Genomic DNA, 23,766 nt, shown 5'->3' with positions numbered 1-23,766 from the left:
TTATGGCGGCCACTAAAAATATGTCAAGCACATATGTCATGTGACAATTAATTTATTTTTTGTAAACAGAAACTATTTTAAGTTTGATTAAGAACTTTTCGTTTATGTCCAAAATGACACATGTTATTGCAATTGTCGAACGATATGTATATCCACAGACTAATAGATGCTAATATCTAATCTGCTACCATCAATCTCATATTAGTTGAATATTAAATGAAACATAAATAATATTGTGAAAGCAATCGGGTAATTAAACATTGAAATGGCTGAAAAGGACACACAGTCCCAAGTAACTGCAGATTTACCCAAAACGGAACAAGGCGACACGTTAATATCGTTTTCGAGAAATACTGGCAGTGTACAATCCCACAGCATACAGTCCCACAGCGTTATATCCGCAGCATCAGGGACCGGAGATGGCCCTGTCAGTAAACAGCGTCTAAATGCGTTTAACTTCATGAGCAAGCGCCTCGCGCATCGCGTAATTGTCGACTACGTTGACGTCACTCCTGATAACCTTATAAATCCGGAGTACGTCACCATGGAAGACTATTTTAGCCACGCCGCATTCGACACTAAACGCCCTATAAAAAGTGAGCTCGCACTAAAATCGAGGTCTACAGTCTCCACAGTTGGCATGAAAGTATACGCCACCACTATCAACCTTGACGACATAATTATCGATCACACACACAATACGGAGGAGGACCACCCACAAGTCGAAATAGATGTAGAGGAAGCTCCGTCCGCCTATTACTTACCGAAAATGTTTGACGCAACGTCGTACCCACCAGAGTTGTTCATTGCTCTCAAAGAGACCGAAACGGTGTACTTGTACGATTTGCCTACTTATTGCTATGAAAAAGGAACTGCCGAAGGATCAGCTACGGAGGAAGATAATGAATATTACCTATACATAACTGTCGGCAAAGGGCGAAACAGAAAGATGGTAAATGAGGAAACGCAAACAAAATCGGTGATGTCGTCGACGAGGCATACACTGGCAACACGCCCCAAAAAAAGAAATCAAATATGTTTCGCGTCCATGTGGGATATGTTCGACACGTACGCACAGCTGAAGGAGGTAAAAGAGGAGGAAGAAGATGACGAGATGGTGCTCTATCAGGCTTTCCCCCCTCAAACTCTGCGCAAGAAGAGAGTACTCGCTATGAAGAGAACCCACAAAGCAAGTAAATCGTTTGAAGAATTAGGAACCTACCCACAGTTTTTTGATGCTGCCTTATTAATACAACGCGTGCTCGCCGCCAAAGACTATTCAAATGCACAGAAAGTGTTCCGCGGTCTAGTCAAAATGGACCCATTGGCGTCCGACTTAGTGTACATTTACACGATGAAGCCCTTGTGGACACTGGAATGTAGAGAAACACAGAATCGACCTATAATGAGTGTAGCTTTTAATCCTAAAAATCCAGATATTTTGGCCGTTGCTCACGGAAAATTTAATTACGCTGACAATACGGACGGTTTGGTTTGCATATGGTGCACCAAAAATCCCTGTGTACCAGAGCGCCTTTACCGATTTGGAACCCCGCTCACATCACTGGCATTTTCCACTAATAACGCCAATTGGTTAGCTTGTGGAAATGCGAACGGCGACGTGTTTATTTTGGATGTCACTTCCCACGTGACAAAAGTTATAGCGAAAAGCAAGCGCGACACGAACGCGAGCTTTGAACCCATTTGGGTGACCAGTTGGCGTCACACAGATAGTTTCCACGAGTTCGTTATGACTGCCGGGCAAGACGGTAGAATCAACAAGTTCACGAGCACGAAAACGCACGATTTTATTTGTACACCGATGATGAGAATATCAACAGTGGAGGGTAAGATGAAGGGGTTGGAGACGCCGAAGCAATGCGTAAAAGTGGACGTGCCAATCACTCGCAATCCGGCCGCTCTCTGTTTGAAATGGCACCCTTTCGTAAGTCATTGGTACCTGGTAGGCACGGACGAGGGTTGCGTGCACAAATGCTCTACTCACTACTTGAACCAACACATGGACGTATTTAAAGCACACGCGGGTCCGGTCTATAGTATGGAATACTCCTCATTCATGCCATCGCTGCTCGTGACGTGCGGTGCGGACAACGCGATTCGCATTTGGATCGAAGACTTGGACGAAGTGATCATGACCCTGAACTGTAACTCCGCGGTGTACGACATTGCCTGGTGTCCAATAAACGCGACTATTCTATTATCTGTAAACGGATTCTATTTATCAGTATGGGACTTGCGCAGAAAAACGCACGCGCCCTGCACCGAGTACTTGTTCCCAACAAATGTCACACTCACGTACGTAGAGTTTTCACAATCTGGTGAAAATATTTTTGTTGGTGACACGTTAGGGAGGATACACACTTTCCACTTGGAGGATACGCCCATACCGCCTTACTATCAATACCAAATGCTGGATGATGCTATCAAAAGAGCTCTTTGCACCCGACCACAGCTACTAAAGCAACTTGAAAAGCTTGAAAAGTTCAGGGCCAAGTACACTAAGTAATTTTTATTTTCATATTTACTTTTGAGCAATTTTTCATCACTGGAAATTAATATACTTGATGTTAGTTTTAGATTTATTTATTAATATTTAATCACATGAACTTTATAAATTAAACTACATTTCAACTACATTTAATCACAATATAAATACTATTAGAAACTGGTACAAAGCGTTTTTACATTTTTAACCATAAATAATTCGAATTTAAGGCAAGGTATTAAGCGTCGTATAAGTAAGTAGAAGTATACTACTTATCTGCCCTCCTTATCATAACTAACGTAATGAACACTTCGCGCGAAATGGGATCAGCGAAACAAGATCTACAACACCTCTAATTGGTTTTTTATATCTTAATAGGTTTCAGTTTTATTGTTAATCAAAATCAGCGTAATTGATATTTCTTTTAGGACAATAAAACTTTAGGTGACAATATCTCAAAAAGGTTAAATTAAAACTATTAAACGAGTAGGCAGCTGTACTTCAGATACTGTTCATTTGCATAATATATTTAAAGTTCGCAGTTCCATAAAATGGTAGTATGTACACACGCCAGCACATCAAGCTACACATTGACGTATCTTGTTCCGTTGCAATGGAGGCGATTTTCGAACAAGAATGTGTTGTCTGATATGCCGTTATCCGTATAATCAACCAACAAAATATAAAAAACAATCCGTTCTTATCGTAAGCGGCATAGAGTTGGATTTAAATCTTAACTGTCAAGCTTGTTCTTGACCCTGTACGTATACATACATATAATACATACATTAAATATGTAGACATTACACTATTATGTATTAAATATAGAAGTATATACCGTTGTAAGCCCTAGGTAAAGAGTCAAGAGCAAGTCAAGCTTGACAGTTAAGATTTAAATCCAACTCTATGCCGCTTACGATAAGAACGGTCCAAAGTACAAAGTGTCAAGCTTGACGTGCTCTTGACTGTACATGTATTAATTATTTTGTTAAATTTTTAATTATTGATTTTAATGCAAGATTAATGCATTCATATATGTTAGGCCTTTAAAGTCTTAAAAATGTATTAAAAGGATTTTAATTTTTCACCGATGAATTCCGTAAACGCTATTGGATAACGATATCGTATCCGAATTGGAATCGAGCATGTAACTCGAATGTTCTGAATAGCTTCGAAAGCGCCCTTCGATTCGAAAACGGTATCCAATCGAATGATTCGGTTAAAATATCGAAAACCCACGGCGCGACCGCGAAGCGGGCTACGGGCTTTGGGAAGCCTTAACAGAAACAGTATTATTTCGTTTCATTTAACTTTGTTTATGCATTTTTTTTCTTAGTATTTTACGTTCATTGTCAGTAATTATTTTACTGGATAACAAAAAGTTCTAAATGAATTTTAAGGATAAAATTGTGTAACGTCTGTTGTTATCCCAAATAAAATAAAATAATTTACCTAAATGCAAATGTGTTAGTTATGACAAGGACGGCAGTTATTATGAGATCCTTATTTTTATTCATAAGCAAATTCACTATGCGTACAATGTTGCTGTGTGAAAAATATCAGGCAATAAGAAGTCAATGAATTTTTACAATATCTTCTACAGTTGGCAGTTTACGCAGCGTCAGCAGTTCCTCCTGTAAAAGACAAATATTAATAGATAGCATCAGGAAAGATTAACGCATTTCACAAACCAGTAAATCAAATAAACATTCTTTACAAAATCGTATTGTCAACTTCAAATCCTCTATCGTTTTGTTCTGGACACAAGGAGGTGGATTTTTTGCAATGGTCGATTTCTTGTGCACATTGAAACCGGGTGGCCGGCCGGGGCGACGCGGGCCGGGACCGGGGCGATTGCGGGGCGGGTGCGGGCGCAAAGCTGTATTCCATTGAGTTCGGGTCAATTTATATTCCGGCGGAACTTAATGGAAGCGAATTCTTGTAATGTGCACAATATCGTATATATATATTGAGCCTTCTATGCAACTGTCCACACACAGGCAACCGGCGGGGCGGGACTTTAGCGGGATTGCAAGTTGTATTTTTTTTAAACTCGTGAGTGTGTCTTTATTAAGTTTCAGTATGAATACAACCGAAATTTTCTTTGCATTGCTTTTGTGACGCGAATAAAAACCGAATATTTTCATGACCATTATCCGACTATACAGATAAATCTATTTAGAAAATGAAATGTGGTTGCTTTTAAGCGTCACACCAGCCGCTTTCGCGCCGCTGTCCCGCCGCGAATTATGCGTCGGACTGTCGTGTGACAAGTCACGGTACGCATGCGTTTCCCGCAGGTCCGCCCTGGACCGCCGTTCCCGCTGTACCGCAACTGTGTGGCTTTAGACTATGGTCAAATATCTAAATTCATGTGCCAGCAATCAGAAGACGCAAAGAGAAATGCGCTCCGATACTCCGAGATCAGACCCTCAGTATTGAAATATACACAAAAAATCTTTTATTTTATTTTTTTATAATATCAAGTGACGGGACGAATAAGTTGTGCGCCTGGTGTTAAGCGACATGCCTATCCATAACAGTTGCAGTGCCACTCAGCTTTTAATCGCAAAGATCTTAGGGGCAATGCCACTGCGCCCGTCACCCAGGGACATAACTCATGTGCATGTAATTTCACCAGCACCCTTACCCTTCCAAATCGGAACGCAATAATGTTCACATTACTGCTTGGCGGCAGAAATAGGTAAGGTGACAGTACTGGACGAATTCTTTCACAAGAAGCTCTACTGCTACTTAACAAGGTGCTCTACTGCTACTGGAAAACTTGTTACGTAATATACATAAGAGTAAACTGAGCCACAAATAAAATTTTAAGTTTGGGTTTCATTATTTCTGGTTTGTGGCAATATAACGGATTTAATTAATAAATGGAAATAATAATTGGCCAAGATTCATACACCGAGGATGCATCGTTCCGTGTCACATAATGACTTGCATAATTAGGTTTCGTATGTACAGGGAAGACTGGGAAACTAACAGTCTCGCCTGGAAGGACGGTAGCGTTCTTTGGAATACCGATGGGTACAAGATGGGACCCAACGTAGGCTGTGGCATACATGGCGTGAGATCCAGACTCAGCTACAAGCTGAACACGCGACGACAGTCCTCTATCTTTCAGGCCGGAATATACGCCATAATTGCTTGTGCGTAGGTACACGGAAAAAGTCTCGATATTTTTTGGTATCGAGTACTTTTCCTTCCGATACCGATACTCTTGTACTCGACACTTTTCATTCGATACTTTTCAGGTATTAGTACTTTTTGGCAAGTGTCGTATCGTTTTGAATAATTCCTACTTAGGACACCTCATGTCGTAACGCAAGCCATCTTGCAATTTTTTTTATGGCAACCTTCATCACAAATGACTTGGCTGTATAGTGTATACTACCATTTGCCTCTTTATAAGAATGAGAATGAAGAAAAATAATTAAAAACATTTGAATTAGGTATCATACCTGACAAACATTATATTTGAGACCTCGCAATTCCGGCGAAGTTTCTTACTTTTCAGAACGTTTGTTCTCAAAAGCAGGCAATACAATATCAAAAACGAGAAACAAACTGTTACCAACATTGACTTACAAATAAATGAACGACGGGTCTAATACAAAAACCACAAAAAAAATGTCCCAAGTCAACCTATTTAAACATGTAAAGGAATATGAAAAAGCTAAAACGTTGAATTCAAATTGTAATGTCATCGCAGTACTGTCTAATTTTGCTTGCTTCGCTGTCAGAAGAAACAAACGAAGACTAAAGCGTGAATGACGCTCTGTATACGATTTTAACGCCCTATAAGTTCGGACACTTTTTTGTTTAACAAATAGATTTTTGTTTTTAAGTGATTGTAAGTGACAGAGAAGGAGTGGGAAATTTAACTAACACAAATTATGTGAAATGACGATTGATTGAATTATCAATTTGTAATGAAAGTCTTTTATTATTTGTTTCAATTAAAAATCATAAATCAAATAAAAGACTTATTTTATTATGCAGGACAATTTGTTTCGATACTTTTATGAGTACAATACTTTTTATGCGATACCATTCATGAGTACAGTATCGATACATTTGATTCGACACCGTGTCCCTACTTGTGCGTATCTGAACCTGAAAAGAGGCTACGGCAACAAGTATATTTACATAAACTCATATAGAAAATGAAACTATTTTTCCGGATTTAAATCGCGTATATTCCTTTTTTTTTTTAAACAAAAACAATTACTGCCAAATAAGTAAAACTTGACCAAATGAAAAGACGCGTGATGCGAATGAAGCTTTATACTTGACACTTGTCTTTTAATTTTTTTCGAATATTATTTATTTGACAGTAATTGTTTCGGACGGATGACGGACGGAGATCGAGAGTAGACCCCCTGTAAAGGGTCCGAAACGTTGGTTTGTTTGAAAAAACAAATAGACGCAATTTAAATCTGGAAAAATGGTTTCATTTCCTATGTGTAACAATCGCGAAACTTCTTAAACTCTATAAACTCATATAGTCAAGCCACTCTACATGCACTATCCTCAGTCTCCCAAACTTCGAGGATTGTAGAGAACTGTGTAACTATACTGAAGACTCTCGGGGAAAGGAATGATGTGGTCCTGCGTTGGGTTCCAGTAATGAGTGAGTCCTGAGCCCTTTATAGGGATAGCACACAGCCAGGTAAAGTCACTCTTCTGAACAAGAGCACACAGGAGACGTGTGGCTGCAGACTAAAGGTTTTGAGCATTTAAAAGCCCTGATAGCTGCTTACAGTGCCAAACACTGTAGGGAAGCTCTGTCACTTGACAGGAATGGCATCAGAATGCTGACTAGAGCCTTAACAGGGGATTGTGGCTTGAACAAGCACATGTCAAATATTGGGCAGAGAATGTAGATTCTGCCACGAGGCGGATGAAACACCTGTGCATCTCCTTACCCAGTGCTACCCTCTAATGGGCGTACGAAGCTCCATACTGGGTAGGCATAGGCCACACCCAGAGGACATAAAAACTGTCGGAGCCAGGAAAGTCCTTCAGTTCTTTAATGCTGCTGGCCTTGGCTCCGAACTGTAATTAGTGGTGATCATAATAGATCAGCCGAATGAAGCCACCCTAATAATAATAATAATCGTATGTACATAGACATATGAATTGGCGGAATATTTGACCTCGACTTCAAGTAAGTAATTGCTTATTGAACAAAAAACATCCACACGCACACAAGCGAGAGCCCAAATTCAAATTATAAAATTGACCAAAAAATCCAACGGAGTTCAAAAAATCAATTATGAAACCTGATTTTCCATAATTGACAAAAACGTGCTTGATCCTGATGTGTGGTGTGCATTATTCCGGGATTCTGGTGGAGGTATTAGCCAATCAATGTATATTATTTCTTTGAAGTATAGGTAAATATAGTCTGCCTATTTCGATCTCTAATCATAAATCATTGTTTTTATGTTATTAAAATCGGCAAAAAGTCTCACGGTCCACCTGGTGGCAGATTGCGGAAATAATTAGCAATAAACAAAAAATATCGGTGCCTCAATTTGTTTACTCCCAGTATATTAAAAAAATACTAGTAATACTTTTAGTGATTTGTTGTAGAGTCAAACTTCATATTTTATAATAATCTATTTCATAGACAAGCAAGTTAATTTTCAAAAATTGTTTGTGAGACTGACTCTGTATATCGTCTGTTTAAAAGTAAAACCACATAAGTGACATTTTCCACAAAAAGTTTTTAATTTATATAGCTATGATAAGAATATATACTACTAATAATATCTTATATATACTATACTATCTTATATATACTACTGTATATACAATGCTATCTTTCTGCACGTGGAACTCAATAACGAAACAGCTATAAACTTAATAAGAATTTTGTCTGCAGAAATTTGCAGAAGATTTTTTGTGGAAAATGTCACTTATGTGGTATTACCTTTAAGCAGACTATATAGTTATATCGCTTTACTTGGATATTTGTGATGGGAAACGAAGCTTCCAAAAAACCCGATATCGGGCAGTAAGTGGGATAGCAGCTGGGAATGTTTGCTCAGAAGAAGCAGGCTAATACAAGCCCCGATCCCTTGGGTCTCGCAGAGTTGAGCGTTGTGCAACGCAAGTGGCCGTGAGTGCCACGAGTTAACGGTGTGTTCGTTACCAAGATCAAGATGAATCATATGAGCCCAAACACAAGGTAGTGCTAGACCATATTGATGAATGTTCTCATCTGTCAGCCATTTCTATTATCAAATCAGCTCTAGGTCACCACAACATTTTATCTTCATTAGAATGACATCTATGTGCCAAGTTTTATTGAAAACGGTTGTCAAAATTGTTCAATCAGAAGGAATAGAGATCGTTAGTGATTTACGGGAATATTTAAGAATAGTCGAAAAGGTTCAATGAGTACGATAGAAATTGGAAATCCAGGAATAGTTATCAAAGTTGATAAATTACCTATTAAGATCGATAAATTATCAATCAATACAATCACAAAGAAAGACAGAAAGAAATTCCAGTTTTTTTTGTGTTGTTCATATTTTATAGGTACTATATCAAAGACGCAATTTTTGTCTTTGACAGTATGTGTAGTATTGGTGAGGTAATAATGTGGGATAATTAGAGTAATTTGAAATGTGGTGTTGAAGGTGAATGGGGAAAATAAATTGGATCGAGAAAATATGGAATGAAGAAAGTTTAAACAGACATATTTGGACATCTGTCTGTCATCATCGAAGGTACGATAGAACCAAAAAAAGCGAGGAAGACCAAGAATCTCGATCGATCTGTCCGATCATGTGTTCTTATGGTACCACAACATAGAACTGCAGCTATTCGAGGTAGTTTCAAATACTCGGCCTCAAAGTGCTGGAATAATATTCCACCACATACGCAAGGAGACATCCAAACCCAAATTCAAAGCACTGTACCGACAACACCTACTCTCACTTCAAAAATCTGTGTAGTGTGTTTTTATTCTTTAACGTAGTCTGTCTAGAATCGAATTTTGTTGTTGCTTTGATATATTCTTATTATGTGTATAATTATATTATAATACTAATTACATTACACAACATTAAATCCTCTTTACAGTCATAACTTACACCTACAGCTGTAATATATTCACATTTGCTCATGCACTTACATGTCAAACAGGTTATTTTAGATGCACTTTAATTTCTATATTATTATTGTCAATGTATAACTTTACTCATAGTCGTTATATTTTTGCTTTCAAATAATTTAATCCCTCTCGTTGGTTCTGACTGAAAACCAGCGCCTTAGGAAACTTTGGCATATGCTGAGTCAGCGCCGTTTCACTGCTATGACAATCATGTTTTGTTTTTTCTTTTATGCTTAATCTGTATTTGTGTTATATCAGTGAATAAAGCGTTTATCTATCTATCTATCTATCTTTAAGTCGCAAAGATCTGAGGGGCACTGCCACTGCGCCTGTCACCCTGAGACATAAGTTGACATATCCCATGTGCCTGTAACTTCACCAGCACCCTTACCCTTCGAAACCGGAACTTGATATTATACAAAAAAACAATCCATAAACACCAACCTGAATATACTCAATAGCAGAATATCTTATCCACTGATGAACTTCAGCCTGTCTGGAATCAGGGAGTGCTGGTAGAGCGCTGATTTCCTGGCTTAGGCCGTATATCTTCTCAGCGAAGACCTTGATTCGCCGGCAGATCTGCTGCATGTCTGCTGGATATATTTCTGCCCCATCCGCGAAACATTTGCACATCTGGAATTTAAAGAATTATTTCTTCAAACAAACTGTATATACACTTTTTTAAGGTTAATATAATATAATGTTTAACATAGTCTCTCTTGTCCCTCCATTATCTACTTGATCTGTTGTACTACACGCGAGGTGGTTGCCTATAAACCTATCATACAGGCTAGACCTAGTTTAGGCTCCAGTCTCCTACAAATGTAACTTTTTTTAATCCTAAGTACCTTATTTTTAATATGCGTCCTGCAGTTTTGTGAGAATAAAAATAAATAATTTTGTATTTGTATTTGTACTTGTATTAAATAAATAAATAATAATGATAATAGGTATTATCGTAAATTACTTTATTTTGAGAAAAGTTACATTGCACATATTTCAAAGAATGTTATCAGTTATCACTAAACCACCTGTTAATGTTTGTGGAGAGAAATAGATACGTAATTATTATTATTCTAACCTACTTTCACCTTGTTCAACGTTTTAGAGAAGAGCTTTTGTCTTTCTAAGTTCCTACCTTTCCAGAAACAGACTGTTAATTAAATGATGGAGATGCAGTATTTTCGTGCATTTTTTACCGACTTAAAAAAGGAGGAGGTTCCCAATTCGACTGCTTTTTTGCGTGTATGTTACGCGATTGCGAACCTCAGTAGGTCCTATTCAAATTTGAAAAAAAAAATATTCCACCCTTAGGGGTGGCAAATTAGGGGATGAATCCGGTTTATTGGATTTCACCCACTGTTCGTTAATCGACAAACTTTTGAGGTTGGGTTTTTTTTTAATTAAACATGTCAATTGAATAAGACACATTTTCAACATGACACAGTTTTAATTGTACTCATCAGTACCATTCAATACAAAATTGTGATTGCCGTAGCTATTTTTCTTATAAATTTATTTATTTATTTCTATGCAGTTTGTTGGCGACATGACAAAGTCCACTTACTTAATTATATCTACTTTATGCTTTATTAAAATACAAAATATATTTAGTTTTAATATTTTTCTAACAAAAATCGTCTTTAATATTATCTAAGATATCTATTTTCATTTTCAATTTATGTAAAAAATATATATTTATTATCAAAGTAAATTGCTAACTGCCTCCGTGGTCGGCCGGGAGAAATATTTATATGACCTACATTTATTTCTCTCATGAGTTTGGGTATAATTTATAGTTGGCTATTTATAGTGTGTCAAAGTAAAATAATCCGATTATTCCCACTAGTTCTGTTGACAGAACCACTGGTACTTGTCTTGACCATTAGTATGGGATTTACGATTCCCAGTAGTTCTGTCGGTTCTGTCAGATTATTCCCACTAGTTCTGTAAATAATCTTCATTTAATAGGTAAGCAAATCAGTCTTGAAATTTAAACTCTACTGCGCATTCGTAAGGCAGATCTGAGAAGAATGAGCAAGAAACTCTAGGGTTGCTCTTTGTAAATCATTTGAATATTATAGAGGTAGTCAGGATATGTCACCGCAATGATATGCAATTATTTTTTGTGAAATTACTCCGCTAGTTTCTTACATATGGATACAAAGATCAAACACTTAGAAACAAACAATTTTTCTGTCTTTTGTTTTCTTTCTTTCTTCTTATCCTTGTGGAAGTCGCAAACGTTCATATTTTTCAAGGCAGAACTTAATGTTACAACCAACGATGTTATAATAATAGGTCTGCCTCTCGATTCTCACGGCAAAAACATGATGTCATTGAAAATCGTTCGACTGTATAAAGCACCAACGGAAGTGTTATTTAAATTTAGTATTTTCGGCGAATTTTCTGCTTAAACCGGATTTAGATCTTATTAAGTTTTTATGACTGATGACGCAGCCTACTATTAACAGTTTGCCTTACTTTAAGGTATAAGGGTCGGAGATGGATGCGGCGCATTCCTGTTTTGCAGCTTTGTTCTGTTTTTTTTATTAAAATGTGCGCATAGATAGTAGATGATTATAAACTCTTATAAGTTTTAAGAAGTCTTTATTATAGTACTATGAGAGCGTTTGCGCACTTACGTCCGATTCGCATCAGGGGGTCTAATCCCGTACTCCGTCCGAAACAATTACTGTGAAATAGACATGAGCGCCGATAATAGACGGACCAGCGGCGGCGGCGCGGCGGCGCGCCGACAAAAAAGTTTCGGCGGCGCGAGCGCGACCATAAAACGAATTTGTATATCGGTGTTTGTTTTTACAAAAACTGTTGTACAAATACTTTTTCAAAGGAAAAAATAAGATAACGTATTTTCTATAGTAATCAATTTTTTATCAGTTCGATCAGGTGCTCCGATCGTAAGCACGCACACGCTTCCATATTGTGTATGCGTAGTGAAAATGGCGACGCCAGAAATTGACAAATTAATTTTTTAAACAAAAGATCTTTAAATATAAAGTCACTAACTAACTTTTGTCGCCTATCTATGTCACCTCTGCTGAGGCCGGACGGCACGCTGGCCTGTACTGCAGTGACAAGGCAAATCTTTTTGCCTCACTCTTTGCAAAGAGTTCGCGTTTGGATCTAATCTTACCTCAGGCTGGCTGCACTATGGCGCCAATTCGCATATACGCCAAAAAGAGGTACTTAGAACTGTGCGGAATCTAGACGTGAATAAAGCTAGCGGGCCAGATGGGGTTCCAGCACCAGTCCTACGTAACTGTGCGCCTGAGTTGTCTCCTGTTCTCACACGCCTACGCCTGTACCGCCTCTCACTTGAGACTGGTGTAGTTCCCAGGTCGTCGAAGCTTGCAAACGTGCAACTTATGCCGAAAAAGGGAAGCAGACCTGACTCTGTCAACTCTATCTCAGTCACTTCCATACTGTGCAAGACTATTTAACGTGTACTCAACAACCGTCTCTTGTCGTACCTTGAAGACAACGACCTCCTCAGTGATCGCCAGCGTATTCCGACGAGGGCGATCTACTGGGGATCTTCTTGTGTATGCCTGTCTCATATGGAGCGAGGCTATATTGGCTATATAGGCGATTCCAAATTTAACGTTACCAAAACGCAGGCGTGTTTATTCTTCACAAAACGGAGTCCCTTTGAGCTGACTCTGATTTTTCGTGATATACCTATCCCTACCGATAGCCGACTGTCTTCATCTATTTGGAATGGAGCTGTCGTCCAATTTGTACTTCGGCAGATACATTGAATCCATGGCCAAACGTGCAGCAAGGAAGCTTGGGATCCTTTCCAGGGCGAGGCGTTACTTCATACCGGGACAAGCACCATATCTTTCTACGTTAGTTTTGATTATAGTGACCCTCCGTACCTACCCTTACCCTATACGAGAAGGACACCATAACCTGTGTGCGCGAACCTTACAAGTTCAGGTTCTGACCCCAGATCAGCCAGTAGTTCTCACAGGCCTCTGTCACTTGACTTCGAGAGGCTAGTGCCTCGGGTGAGCCGCCCCGGGTGCACGTACAGTATCCTCCCTATTTTTCAGACAGGTACTGGAGCTGTAGGCACGCTCACTTCCCGTTGCGCATTGCACAATTAGCAGTTGCCACCGCTAAGCCGTCGACTCTGAGTCCACTACCAAATCTCCTCATTGGTGGTGGATCTGTAAGGCACGCTCACTTCCCGACGCCGAAAAACGACTTCTCTCCAGTTCCCAATAACCTAAGCGGCTGAAGGGACCGGAGGATATCTAGTTTATCCTCTACTAGCTCTCCGGGCTAGTGCCGGAGATGCCAGTCGCAGTGTCCTGCGACAATGTCCGGACATAGCTTTCAATTTAAAGGGCAACTCACGTGTCCCGCGCGTCTCCTCTCATACAGGCCCTCAACTAGACCGCTAGTAAGACGCGCTATCTGCTCACGAGACAGACGCCCCGGACACACGCAAAACCCTAACAAGCCGTGACCAGTTTCACGGTAGTAAAGCAGAAAACTCCCAGTCTACAAATTTATTTAAAGTCGGGTTAAGAAGAAATGGTTACAAAGTAGTAAGGAGTAAGGCTGTAATAATAAAAAGGTATATATAGAAAAACAGGTACATTACTATAAAACACTTACCAACTTGATGGATATAAAGAGTTATTTAAGTAGACACTTACCCCTAAAAAGGGCCGAGTTATACTGAATTACAGATACGTATTCATAGGTACATGATAAGGCTGTAGACTGTTATACACTTATTAAGATTGATACATGATTTAGATTATATTATAATGATTATGACTAAGTAAAAGAATCAAAATTAGACGCGATTGCATTTAAATAGCTTCGTCCGCTGTCGCGATCGAGCAGGGAGTGACGATGGAGCGAAACAAAATCAAAATGTGAGGCAAAAGAATGGAACAATTCAAAATTTAAATTTAAATACGAGTGGCCAGGAACCGGAGAAAGGCGACAAAAAGGTGGGACGACGATGCAAGGAGGTCACACCGTCACACCCCGGACACTCTATACAACGTCTGAAAGTTATTTAGCTACTACTACTACGGCTCACCGCCAGCCTTGTTGCCGTTCAATCAATGTGACCGTCTATGTGGGGGGCGTGGTGAGGTATCTAAATCTAGGGAGAAGCGGAGAGTGTCATCTGACTTATTTGTTCTCTGATGAGGGTCCGAAATGTCACAGGGATTTCGGATTTTATCTCTAAGTGTACAAGCGATAATTATAAGTATTTTCTCATATTCGAATCGGGCTTAGTGCACAAGCGACATCCGAAGTGGGTCTGAGATTGTACAGTCTCGGATTCGGAGGTCTACTCTCGATTTCCGTCCGACATCCGTCCGAAACAATTACTGTCAAATAAGTAATATTCGACAAAATTAAAAGAAAAATGTCAAGTATGAAGCTTCATTCGCATCACGCGTCTTTTCATTTGGTCAAGTATTGCTTATTTGGCAGTAATTGTTTCGGACGGAGATCGAGAGTAGACCCCTCGGAACGAATACGAATCGGATGCGGTGCGCAAGCGCGCTTAGGCTCAATTTATATTGCCGCAGTAGAAAATTGAGGCGAATTATTCAATCATTAACTTTATAGCAATTTTGTAACATACAACTAGATACGACGCGTCTTCCGGAGAATTCTCGAGCTGTCCAGGGGACTCCCGTAGCTACCGTATCGTATCTAGTTTGTACCTTACACAATTGACATAAAGTCCATTATATAATATTTATTAAACATGATGTTTTTACTTCAATGATATTCAGTTTATTTTTTGTTAAACTACTCCATTACTGTGTTGTTATTACGATATAAAAGGTCGTTCAAACACAAAGAAAAATTCGCTCCCACTGGACTATTATAGAACCAACTACTATTTGCCAAACCGGGGCTACTACTATTTTTTTTTTTAATAACAAACGACGGGTCGAACAAGTCGTGCGCCTGGTGATAAGCGACACGTTCATCCATAACTTTTGTTTGTCACTTAAAGCTCTGAGTGGCACTGTAACCGTTATGGATAGGTGTGTCGCTTATCGTCAGGCCCACAACTTGTTCGTCTCCCGTTCGTCACTTGGTATTATAAAAAAAGCAAAGTCAAATTCAGAATGATATTATCATTTATAAAATTACTGGTGAAATTACAGGCACATGGGACTTGTCAACTTATGTCTCAGGATGACGGGCGCAGTGGCATTGCCCCTCAGATCTCTGCGATTTAAAGCTCTGAGTGGCACTGCAACCGTTATAGATAAGCGTGTAGCCTTAACATTGGGCGCACGAATTGTTCGTCCTGTCATTATATATTACAAACAAAAAATATTCCATAGATAAAATTTTTACACTTGAAAACGTCATTTTTTAAGCTACTGCTCGTTCACTACGCTGACTTCCCTGTGAAGAACGAGCAAGAAACTCTAGGGATATCACTTTTTAAATAACCTTAAATGCTATGGAATACACTTTGAATCATAATTGTGTGGAATCGAGACTCATGTTATCTTTCCATACATCTTTATCTAACACATACTCTTCAATTTTGTAATAAATTTTCAATGAAAATACTTTTAAAGTAAGTTTTAAACTTGCGAAATGATAATCTTAATACATGCTCCGGAATCTTATTGTAAAAACGTGTACATTTCCCTGAAAAAGAATCGTTTACCTTAGTAAGGTGGTTAAACGAAATCGTGGTACCATGCGTGGCACTGCAAAGTTATGGGTAGGCGTTTACCACCGGGCGCTCGACTAATTCATCCCAGGCTATCAAAAATATACTAAAATATATATCAAATAAATACTTACCATTTCATAAGTTTCAACAGCTTCAGAAGCCTCAATCTTTAACTTCATCAATTTTTCATACAAACTAACCAACTGCACGTTTTTGTCCGAATCCCCGAGAGCACATTTGCGAATTTGAACTTCAACAGTCTCATAACAATTTTGGCATAGTCGAATGTCAGATTTGGCGCCTCTTACATTGTTATATTGAATCGATATAGTTGGTATGTGAATCATATCTTCGTACTGTTCCGTATGCTCTGAACTTGTGGGTTTTCTTATGGATCCTGTAATATGTGTATAAGTTTTTTTAGTATAAGAATATTCTAGAGTTCCTTGTGAAAGAATTTGTCCAGGTTTCCCTGGACAAACTGCCACTATAAGTATTTCAGCCGCAAAGCAGTAGTGTGAGCATTTCTGCTTTTCGGTATTGAAGGGTGCTGGTGAAAATATAGGCACATGGGATTTTTAAAATTCATGTGCCAGGTCGTAATCGTAAATCTTTGAGGCGGCACTGCAACTGTTACAGACAGGCGTGACGCTTGCCACCAGGTGCTCGGCTTGTACTTTTTAACGGGACGACCAAGTCATGAGCCTGATAGTAAGCGCCACGCCTGTCCATAACAGTTGCAGTGGTACTCAGCGATTTAAATTGCAAAGATCTGAGGGGCACTGCCATTGCGCCCGTAACCCTGAGACATAAGTTGATAAGTTCCATATGCCTGTAATTTTACTAGCACCCTTACCCTTCAAAACCAGAACACTGTAATGCCGACATTACTGCTTGGCGGCAGAAATAGGTAAGGTGGCAGTACTTCCCTGGACGAACTCCGTCACAAGAAGCGCTACTGTTACTAAAAGTCGGGTCCAACTGGATCGAAGAAATTTTTCTTTATGTTCGATCTTGCTTAAATATAACCTTTAAAAGTAATTAAACGTTCTATATGAAACTTACTAGCAATGTGGATGTCCAAAAATTTAGAGCAGTTTTTACAGATAACTCCTGCGCACACTTTGCAGCTGTGCTTTTTCCCGAGACAAAATTCTCCACGGCAGTTGGGGCACACTTCATGTTCGGTTGCGGTCTGAAAAAAGATATTCTAGTTCTTCATTTGCTTACCCGTTTACAAGACACCCTTTATCAAACCGTGCGAAAGTTTACGAGCTGAGTTAAAACCTCCTTTGAATTCTGAAGACTTAATTTAGTATCTCACCCTTTCTGATCTACGTGACCAAACCTGGCTAAGGCCCTACCCTCGTAGTACGGAATTCATAGTCACTTTTGGACTACTTTTGAAGTTCGTCGACAAAAAAAGGGGCCCTATCGAAACTGCCAAATGGCCGGCTCGAAACTATCAAATCGCGTTGTCATAAATTCTTAGTTCTAGTCCCGATCAAAACTCAGGTACATACTTGACCTACATAGGTCATCCATAATGGGAAAACAGCCTTAACTACGGATTTCGTGCTTCGAGAGTAAGACACCTGGTTGGCAAGAAACCAAATTGAAAATTTGCCCAAGAACAATAGGGCGAAAGATTCTGGATTTGAGTATATACTAAGGATTCTCTCAAAAACCGTTGACAAAAAATGCAGAAATGCTGTAATAACGAACGAAGAACAATGGACACAAAACAAACAACCAGGGAACCAGAAAATGGGGAGCGAAAACAAAACAGAAAAATATGGAATAATAACGAGTTCTTAGGTTTTCGCGATTGTTACCCATAGGAAATGAAACTATTTTTCCGGATTTAAATCGCGTATGTTTGTTTTTTCAAACAAACCGACGTTTCGGGCCCTTGACAGGTCCCATCGTCACGGTTGCCCTAAGATTTTTTGTGAAATATAATAACTCCACTAGTTTTATTATGATTTTATTAATACAAAGATCGCACAAATTGAATATTTTTTACTTTTTCAAAAATCTCTCACTAGATGTCACTAGCGGCGACGAATGCCGAAAGCTAGTAGGTACAAAGATCTATAACAAAAACACATAGGAGATTTCGACAGCTTGGTAACTTGACCTGTGGCTCAGTTGGTAAGATTAATGGTACGGTGTAGCATGGTCGTGGGTTCAAATCCCACCGGATCGAACAAAATTTCTCTGTTTCATCTTTGTACCAATAATCGTAATAAATTATAAATAAAGAATTAAAATATATATAAATAAAGAATTAGCAACGTTATTTTAGTGACACAGAAAAGTGGGGACAATAAAGAAGGCACCACTACCCGTAAGTCGTTGACGTTAGATAAGAAAAAATCCTACTGACTACGGGAACGCTGATATCCAATCTCAATAGCAGGGTCAAAACGTTAGGAGTCCAAAAGTAATTGGTTGATCTTTACAAAAATGTATACTTAATCCAAAACTTGAATGTTTGGTACACAAAATTACCTCCTTAATTGCCTAATTTTGTTTTTATACGAATAAATTACCTTTAACAATAGGTACGTTATTAACACTACTGAGAACAAGACTTGAACCAATTATTAATTTAAACAATTGCGTGGCTTTATTTTTTACCTGCACCTAGAGGAACAAAAATTCTAAAGTTGTATTTTCCCTGAGTAGACGTGATCTCACACAAATTCCTATTAATATCTAGTTAGTTTTACCTTCTTTGAATAGGGAATATGTGTATTATGGGAAACTGAATATGCTTGTGTGGTTATGGTCGCATTATAATCAATTTCGTTTATGACGAAAATAACCGGTTAACATGAATTTTATACCGGTGAGATAGTTGAACGATAACCTTTGTTAATACGGGGAGTCATCAGAGTCATCACACTTATCGACACAGGCATAGCGACTGACGCAGGCGCAGGCAGACGCGACAGGCTTGAGTCGGTCAGAAAAAGCTTCAAGTCCATCCAATAAAAGTGAAAAAGACATTGTGCGTTCCGTTTTGGTTCAAATTGCCGAAACGAACAATATTTTTTTCGCTATTATTGTTTCGACGTATACTTTGTACTTTTTTATACCGGCTTACCGTAAGGGTGCGTACAAATCTGTGCGTATTCGCCGCAAATGCGCCTATTTGCGAAAGGCTCGCGCGCTGCGCACGTGCATTAATTGCATTACGTAGTGCGATCTGTTCGCGTGCCATTCGCGCGACGCTCGCGCGCCACATAGGTATGTATTTAAACTGCACGCATGCAGCACGCGCGCAGCACATAAGCAGCGAGTTCGCGGCGCATTTGCCAGATCTATACGCAGCCTAAGGTGCATGAGAGGAGCCTCCCTGAGCGACGTTTTGTCCCCCATATGCATTAACGTCTGGCGCACCCCGGTAACGACTAGCGCTCGGTAACGCAAAGTCTAGCCGGCCAATCCTCTCACCACAATGCTAAAACCAAAAGACAGATCACAATTTGGCCGATGTAGAGATAATGTGGTGAAATGGGGATGTATCAACTCGACAGAAAATCATTGTTCTTGCGAATCCTCCACACAAAGAATGTCTCACTTGCTAACTTGCTGTCATGTCCAGCTGCACCCGCGAATGCCTCCTAAAGTCAGCCAGATAGGAGATAGTCCAAATCTCAGAATTTGTAACACAAAGTATTAAATAATCGAATATAATGGACAAAGATAAATGATTACCTTCTTACGTTCCTCTTTAAACTTCATTATTCCATTCATTTTCTTCAATACCTTCTTAGTACACAAGTCATCAAGCCTCGTCATAAGCCTGTCTGTCTCTTTCCCGTGTTTTTCAAGTACCTGATTGTTAATGCTCTTGAACTCTACTTTATAAGTTCTCGTTAACCCTATAGTTTGTTCTTCGTAAGGCAGTTTAACCGACGGGTCATTCTCAAATTTAATTCCTGAATCTCTCTTTTTTATATCAGTTTCTGTCTTTTTTGTTCCAGTAGATTTCTTCTTCCTGGGAAATACTTTTTTCATGTATCTAATAATGTTCTGAGGTATGGAAATTTCGGAAGCATTATCAGATGCGCTGTCCTCGTTGCCGTTTTGTAGAGCGTCCCACTGTACTTCTATACTCTCAAGAAACTCCCAGTCTACGTCACTGTCAGCGTCTTCAATGTGAAATAAATCACTTTTGTTACTTTTAAGACGTTTATTTTCAGGTACCTCTAGTTTATCTTTGTTATTTGGATTGCGTTTCTTATATCCATTATCATTTATTCTGGATGAACTTGCGTTGTTGAAGCTATATTTTAAAAGAAATGGTATTTTCAAAAAGAAGGCTTTGTTTTTAAATAAACTACCCACGCACCTTTGGTGTAATAAGGTCAAATCAATAAAATGACAACTTTTCACAAGTTTATATTTTTATTTCCATATTGCGCATGTACATACTACATTAAAAAGGTCTTTTATAATAAAAATTAATTATTATAGGCGATTAGACATCAAGTTGCGGACACCAGCTCGTCATACTAGTTTAGTGAAATTACAGTCACATGAGACTTGTCAACTTACGTCTCAAAGTGACAGGGTGCAGTGGCAGTACCTCCTCAGATATTTTCGATTTAAAGCTCTTAGTGACACTGCAACGTTATGGACAGGTGTGTAGTTTATCATCAGGCGCACGACTTGTTCGTCCCGTCACTTGATATTAACAAAAAATTTGGCTCCTTTGATGTGCGGCGAGAAACCGACCAACGCGCGGTCGATGTTGCTGTATTTGTCGAATATGCTGTTGGTTCAACTGCGTAGTCCAACTAGTTGACTACGCATTATATCTTGCAATTTTTTTTATGTACTGTCAGAGGGATCATCCTAGAGAACAATTGTAGTTAGCTCAGAACCAGTAACATTATTAATATTGACGCTGACTGGACTAACCGATCAGTAGGTCCAATGCCCATACAATATTGCTCGTAGTCCAACTAGTTGGACTACGCAGTTGGACCACGGGCCACGGGCAATAAACGGAATAGGCAAACAAGGCAAATACTTTGCTGTCTACACATGGTGATTGTTGGCCAAATATATCACATCCGCAAAAGACAAATAGCCATTTCCACCATCACATATACATCGTCTGTTTCAAGTAGCTCGTATTACTTTTATGTCTTTCATATGATAAAAGCTTTTGATATACGATCAAATGTGATCTTATTACACCAAGGGCACGTTTTGGAGATAATAGTAACTTACTGTTTCCATTTTTATATTTTCCAGTGTTTAAGCAAGGATCTTCTTTCACAAGAATTTATTACACCACCTTTATCTTACGGTTAGTTTGATATCTAGTATCTTATATACTGGTTAAAAGTGAGAAGTTAAATAACAGTTGTATGTGTTGTTTGTTAAAAAAAGTAAACAACAAATAGATTATTAAAAGATTAAAAACTCCAAATTACCTATAAGCTTCGCCATCCTGATTTGTATAAAGACGCTTGCTACAATTCAATGGCATCTCCACAAGTTCGTTACTGGGAAAGGCACAAGGACACAAAAATATCTTCATAAAACTCATATTAATAACTTGTTTGTGGAAACGCGCTGTCCTCGCGGGCGGACGCCGCGGTACTGAGACCACTCGCGGCTTTTTATAAATTGCCCGCCGGCAACTAGTCCAGGGTGTAAAACAAGTCATTCACATTTTTTTTTATTTGTCATAAGTACAACATAAAATAGGCGCCTTGTCGTCGAGTTGCGGATACCAGCCCGTTGCATCAAGTATTATATAAATTATTTTAAGTTTACTTTTCCTATTAATGCAAAAACTCCAAAAGGCAGCAATTAAAATTTGAACTACTGCAATTCTAGTACAAGTTTAATTTTACGTCTGGTAACATGTTTTCCTGTTTTTAATTTTCAAACGTGTAAGATCAATAGTAATTTATTAATTTGCTTACAGTAATACCTCGGCTACAAATGCGTCGCGTACGACTTTTTTAACACACTATATAAATAGTGTTAAGGAAAACGAACTAAAAATTCAAAATTGAGCTCAGTCTATAACGCAACCGATTTATGAAGCTTCATATTTGTGTTATGATTACTATTGCAAATATGTGTTTGCACTTTAGTCGGTTGTATAAATATGGCAATTTGTAAAAAGCAAATTCTGGGAAGTACAACTTCCAATTAGTATCAGCACACAAGTATTTCTAAATATTTATCTTTCTTCAGGCAAACAGATAACTTTTAGTTCTAGAGTTTCTTGTTAATGTTTCGTACTAAAATCGAAAGTTGCTTTTAGATGATTTTCTACAAAACTGTTAGACATGCAACGTTGCAACTTGGCACAAATATAGAAATGGGGGGGCAATCATAGGCGTGAGTGTTGAGTATACAAAATTTTAATAAAAATGGAAGTAAATTAATTTCCTACTCCGCGAATTCGCTGCGCTTGAGTTGAATATTTTTTCTTTTATTATGTTTATTTTATTAATTTTATGCGGAGAGAGGGTGTGATAATTAACTGCATGAAAAAATATTCAACACAAGCGCAGCTATTTTGCACGATTTAACCTTCACTGGGTTCGCGGAGTAACAAATTAATTAACTTCCATTTTTATTAACAAAGACTTCCGCAAATTAACGTCTGAATCTATTAATTACTTATACAAAATTATATTCAACATTTAATAAAATAGTTTGGAGGAAGTGAAAATAATAATAATAATAATAACGCACACACTCAACATAGCCCCGCACTAGGGAAACCCTGTGTCGCGGATGCCATGGACACACACATAGACAACCACAAATTACACCCAAACTCACGAGAGAAATAAATGTAGGCCATACAAATATTTTTTTCCGCCGGCCCGGGAATCGAACCTAGAACCTCTGCGCGGCAGTCTACAATTGTAACCGTTCGGTCACGGAGGCAGTTATAAAAATATTTTTTTCCATTGTCTTCGGAAGGATTATCAAATGAAAGCTTGCAAAATTTCGCACACAAATACACAAACGGACACAAGATTTTTCCATTTAAAAAAAATACTAAGAAGCGTGTAGGGTGAAGCCATGTCTCGAGAAAATAAACTCAAACATATTTTGAAAAACTACTGGAATATACTCCTTAACGTGTTAGTGTAGAGTCTAGTGCATAGTGAATCGTTCGTATCTTAAACGACAGAGTTGAATGTAAATGTTATTTGTCAAGCTTCACGTGCCCTTGCTGTACATAAAAAAAACTAACATAAATTTCCAATTTTGTAAAGTAATTGCGCAACTTGTGTGATAGGTTGGATAGGATATAGATAGGTAGATATAGATAGGTAGGTGTGGTAGGATGTCCTATATTTGTTTACCGTGTGTACCAATACTATCAATAATAAAAAATAAATAACAAAATCGTAA

General features: G+C 38.6%; 2 protein-coding genes across 2 annotated transcripts; one reads left to right on the top strand and one right to left on the bottom strand.

The window, feature by feature from the left end:
- The first annotated feature begins 265 nt into the window (after positions 1-265).
- On the top strand, positions 266-3,143 carry LOC113237622 (WD repeat-containing protein 78-like). Its single transcript, XM_026474228.1, has one exon. The coding sequence runs from the start codon at positions 266-268 to the stop codon at positions 2,525-2,527; it is 2,262 nt and encodes a 753-aa protein (XP_026330013.1). The 3' UTR covers positions 2,528-3,143.
- Positions 3,144-3,779: 636 nt separating this feature from the next.
- Positions 3,780-21,976, bottom strand: LOC113237525 (rabenosyn-5-like). Its single transcript, XM_026474044.1, has 6 exons — positions 21,813-21,976; positions 20,083-20,653; positions 17,422-17,551; positions 16,488-16,753; positions 10,092-10,283; positions 3,780-4,140 (listed from the first exon to the last, which is right to left on the bottom strand). Exons 1-6 carry the CDS (start codon positions 21,926-21,928, stop codon positions 4,081-4,083), a joined length of 1,335 nt encoding a protein of 444 aa, XP_026329829.1. The 5' UTR covers positions 21,929-21,976; the 3' UTR covers positions 3,780-4,080.
- Between the last annotated feature and the right edge of the window lie 1,790 nt (positions 21,977-23,766).

Source organism: Hyposmocoma kahamanoa, unplaced genomic scaffold, assembly GCF_003589595.1.
Source record: "Hyposmocoma kahamanoa isolate Upper Pololo Valley unplaced genomic scaffold, ASM358959v1 93, whole genome shotgun sequence".
NCBI classification, from domain to species: domain Eukaryota; kingdom Metazoa; phylum Arthropoda; class Insecta; order Lepidoptera; family Cosmopterigidae; genus Hyposmocoma; species Hyposmocoma kahamanoa.
This window is presented reverse-complemented; position numbering and strand designations above follow the sequence as displayed.